This window comes from Tursiops truncatus, chromosome 8, assembly GCF_011762595.2.
Source record: "Tursiops truncatus isolate mTurTru1 chromosome 8, mTurTru1.mat.Y, whole genome shotgun sequence".
NCBI classification, from domain to species: Eukaryota; Metazoa; Chordata; class Mammalia; order Artiodactyla; family Delphinidae; genus Tursiops; species Tursiops truncatus.
Genome location: NC_047041.1, coordinates 1,117,334 through 1,125,893, shown reverse-complemented (window position 1 = coordinate 1,125,893; position 8,560 = coordinate 1,117,334). Strand labels below are relative to the sequence as shown.

Sequence of the window (8,560 nt, the reverse complement as noted above, 5' to 3'; positions counted from 1 at the left end):
AATGAAAAAAAGTGGAAGAGAATATGCAAGAACTGGCGGACAATTACAGAAGGTGTAACATTTGAGTAATGGGAACACCAGGAAAGAAACAAAAAGAACAGAAAAAATATATGAGGTAATAATAGTTGAGAATTTTCCAAAATTAATGACAGACCCCAAACAACAAATCCAGGAAGCTCAGAACACCAAGCATGATAAACACCAAAACATCTACACCTGAACGTATATTCAAACTGTAGAAAATCAAACACACACACAAAAAATCTTGAAAGCTGGGGTGGGGGGACCTTACCCAGAGAGGAGCAGGATAAAAACACATCCAACTTCCCTTCAGAAACCATGCCAGCAAGAAGAGAGTGGAGCAAAATATTCAAAGTGTTGGGGGGGAAAAAAAAAACCCTAGACTTCTGTATTCTTCAAAGCTGGCCTTCAGAATGAAATGGAAATACTTTCTCAGACAAAGGAAACTGTTGCCAGCAGACCTGCCTTGCAAGAAATGTTAACAGTTCTTCAGGAGGAAAAAGGATGTAGGTCAGAAACATGGGTCTACATAAGGAAAGGAAGTGCTCTAGAGGAGGAGTAAATGAACATAAAATACTTGAGTGAAATAGACATGCCACACCTTCCCCAGGAAGTCCTCCTTCCCCAGCACAGCCCTGCCCCTAACACCCCAGGAGCCCCAGCTAGCCTGCTTCACACAATGGTAGGGGCCTGTCAGCTGTCTCCCCGCAAGGCTGAGAGCCTGTGTCCCCAGAGGCAAGCCCGTGACGTGCTCAGGGTCCAATGAATGAATGATGGCAAAGCACTCACACCAGAGGCTGGGATGGTGGTTAAATAGAGCATCTCTTTATCAGCAGTTCAGCAAGAAGACTCCAGTGCTGCCACTGTCACAAGGAAGGGCTCACCCACTGGATTCTCTCTGCCCAGGTGTGGTCGCTCCTCAGGTCAAGGGGGGTTGGACATCCTTCCGACACAGGCAGCTCCTTGACCCTGAAGGGCATCAACCTGGGAGGCAGGGAAATGCCCAGGGGCGCATCACGGAAATGTGCGAAGCCTGACAGGCAGGGCTGGCAATGCCTCCTTAAGCCCGCTGCTCTCGACATTCACAGAGCAGGATGCAGGAGTGGGAAGACCCACGAGGAGGAGGGGTGGTGTGTCAGGCAGAGCTGGTGCGGGAGCCTGGCTCTGCACCTTCAAACACAGAAGTGCCCGCAGGCACCCCCGACTCCTCGTCCCTGCTGACGTTAGCAAACCACTGACACGGCGCTTGCCACGTGCTGGACCCCATGGTCCACAAGGCAACGTCCTGAAGTCAGGAAACAGGCACCAGGGCATGAAGCAATCGCCCACGCTGGAGCTGGAAGAAAGCCATCACCTGCTCCCCAGGGTGGCCTAACCTGTACTGTGAGTACAGCTGCACCACCACACCCTCCTCTTACAGTCATTTGGGTCAGATGAGAAACCTGGGCAAAGTGTCTTGTGCAGAGCTGGCATACAGTAAGCGCTCAATAACTGCTAGCATACACCTCCACGGCCCTCCTCTAAGCATGCTGGTGGCCCCCCCATCAGCCGCCACGATGATCAGCATGGTCTCTACTGCGTGGCAGGGGTGCAGCAACCTTTCCCGGACAGGTACCTCCTGGAGAGGCAACTCCTGGCCTTGGCACGCCACCACGCCACCTTCCAGAGCAGCACGAACAGCCGCTGCCATGACCGCTGGTGCCGTGTGCAGGCCGAGAGGCCACACGAGCCAAGGTCACAGCCCTGATCGGGGGCTGGGCCAAAACCTGTGCGCCCTCGCTCCCACCCCAGTGCTGTGTGACCCTGTGACTCAGAGAGGGGTCAGCAGACCAGCAGCAGCTACACCCAGACCAGAGCTGCACGTCCCACCACAGCCTCGACCGCCCAGCCCCTGAGACCCCGGGGCCCGTGGACAACTGAGAAGCACTGGTCTGCGACCCCACAGTGAAGACTCAGAGACGCAAACCTGACCTTGACTCCAAGTCCTTCTGGAAATCTAAGAGGCGTGGCAGGAGCCTCAGGCAGCTGCCTGCTCCCCGACCCCCAGTGGCCCAGGTGCAGGCCCCTTGCTGGTATTCTCAAGCGCCACCCAGTGCGCCGGCTCCCTGCCCAGGGAGGCCGTCCTCTCGGCCCGGCCCCTCACCTGTCAGCCCTCTCACCTGCTGCTCTCAGCAGTCTGAGTAGGAATTTGTCTTGTGAAGCTCCTGAGATGCCTCATCCGTAAGATGGCATATGCTGCAGGGGACAGAGGAGAGGAGAGGCAGTGGGGAGACCACAGGGTGGCAGAGCCCCCCCGAACGCACACACCCAGACCGTCGCACAGGGCCGGGTGGGCCGGCAGCCCGAGCCTTGGCCCAGGAGCTGAGTCCCGGGAAGAGGCGCTCAGCCCAGAAGGGCCCCTGGCTTGGCCGGGCCCAGGGCTGGAGCTAAGGGAGACCCACGGAGAGGCCAGCAGCGCTCCACCCACCTGCCCCCAGTTAGGACACAAATCAACTCCTCTCAAACACTTACCTTCGTCTCACCTGCTCTATCCGTTCTCGCATGGCATCATTTCTCACCTCGCTTGGCACTTGAAAGATACGGGTACGGCTGCAAAACACCATCAGACGTTGGGGTTCCCGGGTTCCTTCTCTTCTAACCAGTCACCGTGGAACCTCCAGGGTTGGAACCACGGGGGACCATAGCTCTGACCCTGTCACCATGAGCTTTTGAGCTGCACCTTCACCCTCCTTGTATCAGTAACACAAAGCGTTCTTTTTACTACCAAGTACCCCTGAGCCCCCCAATGATCCTGGGCAGGTAGCAAATGGTCCTAAGGAGAGTCAAGGAGACAGAGAGGTTATGCGCCTTTGCTAGAGTTACAGAGTGAGTCTGAATTCCTCTCCAGCTTCGTCACCAGCTCTCTATCATCAGCATTGTGCCACAGTCACTATGATTTAGAGATCCTTCTAGAACATTCTGTCACAAAGAAGCTGCAGGCTCCTCTTTGCTGCTGTTTTTGTTTCATTTCACTGTTCTGGACTTGCCTTCCTCACCACAGTCCACTTCATGCCCTTCCCAACTCCACACCCCAACAAACCCTCACAAACCCTCCACTCCAGGAAAAGCAGCCTGCCCACTGGACCACCATTCTTGTGCCCACCGGACCACCCCATGCTTGACAGTGCCTTCTGGGTAATGCCTTGCTCTAGGTGCTTTGGGGTTTTCCCTGTGAATTCAGCTTTGATACCGCCTATGAGGACCCGCAGCCCAAACGTGCTCCGGAATATGGCTCATATAAAATGGAGCTGGTCAGTGCCCAAAGAGAGAGAGAAGAAAGGACAGAGGGCCTGAGGGGACAGGGGGATGCCTCCGAGAAGAAGGGGACACAGAGGCTGGACGGGGTGGGCCAAGGTGCCAGGCTCCTGCCCGTGTGGAAGGCCCTACCTGGCTCGGGCTTCTGTGTGTCCAGTCCCTGCCCAGACACGGGTCAGCCCAGGTGAACGTCCTGCTAGGAACACCTCTGAAGCCTAGGCAGCAAAGCCGAGAACCTGTGCAGCCCGGCCCCCTACTGTGCCCTCCTACTGGTGTCCCCAACATGTCCTTCAGTGCTCACATGCTTCTCCACGCAGGTCACTTGTATCCTTTCAAATGGGGAACTTGGTTTATGTTGTTCTCTCTTCCAGAGGCCCTAGCAAACATCAGGTGGCCAGTACACATCTACCATATAAATGAGCATTCAGTGGTGCTTAATAAAGGGGTATGCAACCCTGACTACGTACTTAACGAAACTAATAGGAGGATGCCAAAATCAGTGGATCGGAGGGAGAAGCAGGCTGAGTTTATTGGTTTAAAATCTCCACAGAATATCCAGAGTGGAGAACTTGTATGCAGAAAATTGACTGATTTCTGTCCCGTGTCTCCAAAGCTGTAACCTACTTACGCTACACAGCCAAGCTCTAAAAAATACCAGAGGATGATGTTCAGATTGTCCAAACCAAGGAACTGCAACAGCTAGAGCAGGTAGCGTGGCCAGGTCAGGGGAGGACAAGCCTCCCACATGCAGGGTGGTGGACGGGGGACAGTCACCAATGTTCATGATTTGGGCGACCTTGGCCGGCTTCCATCCAAAAAAACCCTTTCCCAGGGAGGCCTCAAATTAGACCATTCCTCTTATGCAATTCTTGAGCATTTGAATCCTCTTTTAAAATGCTAATGCCACTGGAAGGGGTAAACACGGGAAAACTGTACATCCTGAAGCAAAAACAAATTTCTTGAGAAACATATCTTCCTTGATAGGAGACAGCAAAGCTGGCGATGGGGGCACAGAAAGGAAGTCAAGTCCAGAGATGAGAGAGGGCTCCTTCACAGCGGGGGGAAGCCCAGTGGAATCCCACAATGAGTCTACTGGGAAAAGAGACCATCCCAGAAGGAGGCAGGGAAGCGTGTGCCAAGGCAGTGAGCCAGGTTCCAGGCCCAGCTCCCCTGCCTGGAGTCTTGCTCTTCAGAGCCAGGAAAGGTGGTGGCGGTGTAGATGGTCTGTGCAGGCTGGGGCTGACAAAGCAGCTACTGTGGAGCACAGAATTCTAGCCTCAGGGCTGAGAAACCTCCTCTCACCTCCTCCCAAACGAGGGCTTTGGCTTTTGCACTTTATGAGCCTATTTTTTTTTTAACATCTTTATTGGAGTATAATTGCTTTACAATGGTGTGTTAGTTTCTGCTTTATAACAAAGTGAATCAGTTATACATATACGTATGTTCCCATATCTCTTCCCTCTTGCGTCTCCCTCCCTCCCACCCTCCCTATCCCACCCCTCTAGGTGGTCACAAAGCACCAAGCTGATCTCCCTGTGCTATGCGGCTGCTTCCCACTAGCTATCTATTCTACATTTGGTGGTGTATATATGTCCATGCCACTCTCTCACTTTGTCACAGCCTACCCTTCCCCCTCCCCACATCCTCAAGTCCATTCTCTAGTAGGTCTCTTTAAAGTGCAGCCACTTCTGGACAAATCAAGTGCAAAAACAACAGAAATCTGAAATTTATTCAGAAGCATTTAAGAAATGGTAAGCAAGCCCAGTTTTCCAACCCCTCTAGTCATTTTAAAATTTAGCAATGAGCTGGGCTTTCAAGATAGCAAAAATATTCCCTTAAGACCCCAAAGTAAGGGCTTCCCTGGCAGCGCGGGTTCGAGCCCTGGTCTGGGAAGATCCCACATGCCGCGGAGCAACTGAACCCATGTGCCACAACTACTGAGCCTGCGCTCTAGAGCCCGCGAGCCGTAACTACTGAGCCTGGGTGCCACAACTACTGAAGCCTCCATGCCTAGAGCCCGTGCTCCGCAACAAGAGAAGCCACCGCAATGAGAAATGAGAAGCCCGCGCACCGCAACGAAGATTCAACGCAGACAAAAAAAGAAGAGACCCCAAAGTAAGGCTGAAAAACTCAAAGGAGTCAACGTCTCTAGAGAAGGAGGGCCGAGGGTTTGTGTTGGCCAGTAATCCCAAAGAGGGGGGCTTGTGCTTTCTCTGCTTCCCCCTCCCCACAGCGTGCCGAGCTTGGGGCAGATGAGATGCTTTACCTCCATCTTATGAACTGGATTCTTGTTCTTTCCTCCAGGACCTCCTGACTCTGGTTTGTTAACAAACCAGACTTTGAGAGGTGGTGCTTCACCTAGGAAATCCGGGTGGAATCCAGTGGTTACTGCCCAGCAAGGACCCCACGGCCAGGGTGGAGCCCAGCCTGGACAAGCTCTGCCCACTTGCCCAGGACCCTTTGCGGTAGGACCCACCTCCCCCTTTCCCTCCCCTTGCCCCCTCCCCAGGATGAGCGGCTCAAAGGTTCCATTACCTCGTCTCTGGTCACATGTACATCTTGGCCATGCGTGGGAGGGCAGTTGGTGGACATCTTCTCCTTTATGTCCTGGGAAGCCTCTTCTTCAGTCTGAAAGACAAGCAATTTCCCTCAGAAAGTGTCACTCTATCTGGCCCCAATTCTCCCTCCTCTTCCTTTTCCTGTTTCTTCTTCCCCATCACAACACACACATGCGTGCCCACACAAACACGCCGTATCGCACAGTTCCTGCTATTAGCTCGTCTACTGCTACCTTCCTGTGGAATTCCAGGGACTCAGTAAGTCATGGGCCCAAGGTCCTCCTGAGACACCCTGCAGTGGGGCCACGCATCTGAAACCCCCTCCCCTCCTGTGTGCCTGAGAAGCAGGGCGGGGCTGGTGGTGACGCCAGCCCATCTCTGGCGAGGGGACAGCCCGGGTCCTTCTGGACATGTGGTGAATCAGACACGGCTCTAGGCAGGCTGGTGGGCAATGAGCTTGGGTTTCCTGGTTGTAGGGGGAGGGAGTCCAGCTCCCTGCACCCACTGAGGTCAGCTCTCTACAATCTGTGGTACCCTGAGTCCCAGAGGAATCTCACTCACCTTTTTCAACCAATGCTGTACTACAGACACAGCCTCGCTCTCCACAACTTCCACGTCCTGCAACAAAGTGGTAAGTCGATGCCCTCAGAATACAGAGAGACCCAGCCCCTCCTCCATTATCCACAGTTAGCACTGTGAGATCTTCTCTCCAGAAGTGCAGCAGGGGCTCAGAGGGGAAACGATACCTGACACACTTTCCACGTGGCTACCACCAGCCCCACTTACCGAACTGACTTTCGGTGGGAAGGGGAACCCGGCACCTTTCCGGGCGAGAATGTACACAATCCATGTTGTAATTATCATCTTTGGACTTACACCAGGCCTCCTTCGTGGCTCCCTCCTTCCACTGAAGCAGGCTGAGAACTCCTCTGGCACAAGGAGGTCCTTGGAGGGAGGTGCCCACCTGATTGGCTGGCCAATGATGATGTGACAATGACCTCCTTTAATCCCCAGGGTCAGAGTGTAGAAAAGAAAGGTGAGGAAGTGTCCACATTAGTGATGGCCACAGCTCAGAAATGGAGGTGGGAGGTGGGCAGTCAGGATATGAGCCTGAGAAAGATACAAGAGGGAAGTTACTGAATCAAAGATAGAAATTATGGAGGGTAAGGGAGGCTTATGGCTGGTCACCCACTCTTGAGCACTGCTGAAGCAGAAAGAGATTTTATAGTCAAAAGAATACATTTGTAACAAAATAACCTGGGCCCTCTAGACATTCGTTCAAACCACGCCACAGCATTTCTTATTCTTCCTCTTACAAATGGGGAGAAAGGGCCTGTCCGCCCAGAAAACATCAAAGATGGAGGAGCACAACTCTCAACAAGGACGCTTTACTTTTGTGTCTATTTTGTTTACACAAGTGATTCGAATCACAAAAAATAATCCAAACAATAAGAGGTAAAGGGTAAAAAGTGCAAGTGCCATTTCTTGTGAAGATATTTCCTGATTTTCCCAAGCCACCCACAGTGGACTGCCTAGGTGGAAGGATAGTTAAGTGGAAATGGAAGAGGGGCTCTGTTGTGACTTCATAGTTGGGGGCAAACAATTGACAGGGGCTCAGAAAACTGCTATTCCCATCTAGAACCTTCACCAGGGAAGTGAAATTCACAATATCCTAAAGCAAATGTTTAGCTGCTCTCTAAAGTAGTTGTAGCCTAACCCTGAGACTATTCTCAAGGTCTCAGAAATGAGGGTTGTAATCCTGTCTCCACCACTAACCGGTTATGCGATGTTGACAAAATCATTAGTCCCTCTAGTCCTAGTTTCTTTGTCTTCAAAATGAAAAGAAAAGGATAATGTTTCTAGTTTTCTTCCAGCTCTAACAGTCTATAAATGTTCTATTCCGATTCTTCTGAAGAGTATAGAAAACCTTTATCTCACTCTCCCCAACGTCCCTAAAATAGCCACTATATCTCCTCACTCTCAACAAATCATCTCAACTTTACATCTTCTCTAGGCTATGCCAAGGCAACAAACAAGTCCCCAGATGAAAGCCGAGACTCACTCTCACTCTCAAAACACAAGTTCAGGGTAGCTGTGCTCCACTTGGTGACTTAGAGATACAGGGATGAATCCGTCCTCTGGCTCCATGCTGTCAGCATGTGACCTCTATGACTGCCAAACAAAGGAAGAGAACACATGCAGGAATAAAATCACCTCTTCTGTTCCAGCCCAAAGGCTTCTTCTTAAAGCTTTTTGGCCAGTATTAGTCATATGACCCCAAACCAATGCCAAGGGAGACTGGAAGCTGCAAACCAAAAGATGAAATTACTCATCAACACCTCTGTTTCTGCTACTATCTCCTAAAAACTCTTTCCATCCTTACTGATGTAATTTCATTGTTTGAATACTTAAAACATCAATGTTATTCAAAAATTAAAACTACATGAAAAGACAAACTCAGGGAAGTTCCATCTCCTTCCCTGTCTCTTCAACTTTGTTCTTCAGAAGGATTTTCATAAGTTTCTAGGCTGTGCATCTGTGTTTATGTTTCCAAAATGAAACACATACATAAATCTATTCTCACATTTTATTACTATGTTATGAAATGCATACAGTAAAATATATAAATACATTCACAGCTCAGAAAAAAATTTTAAGCATGTGTGCACACACGCGCACACACACAT

The 8,560-nt window shown here is 51.2% G+C and overlaps 1 protein-coding gene across 1 annotated transcript; it reads right to left on the bottom strand.

Annotated features, from left to right (window-relative positions):
* Window positions 1-831: 831 nt before the first annotated feature.
* SPATA19 (spermatogenesis associated 19) lies at window positions 832-6,995 on the bottom strand. Its single transcript, XM_073807921.1, has 7 exons — window positions 6,660-6,995; window positions 6,435-6,491; window positions 5,851-5,943; window positions 5,582-5,673; window positions 2,533-2,610; window positions 2,181-2,256; window positions 832-1,005 (listed from the first exon to the last, which is right to left on the bottom strand). The coding sequence occupies exons 1-6, from the start codon at window positions 6,735-6,737 to the stop codon at window positions 2,190-2,192; spliced, it is 465 nt and encodes a 154-aa protein (XP_073664022.1). The 5' UTR covers window positions 6,738-6,995; the 3' UTR covers window positions 832-1,005; window positions 2,181-2,189.
* Between the last annotated feature and the right edge of the window lie 1,565 nt (window positions 6,996-8,560).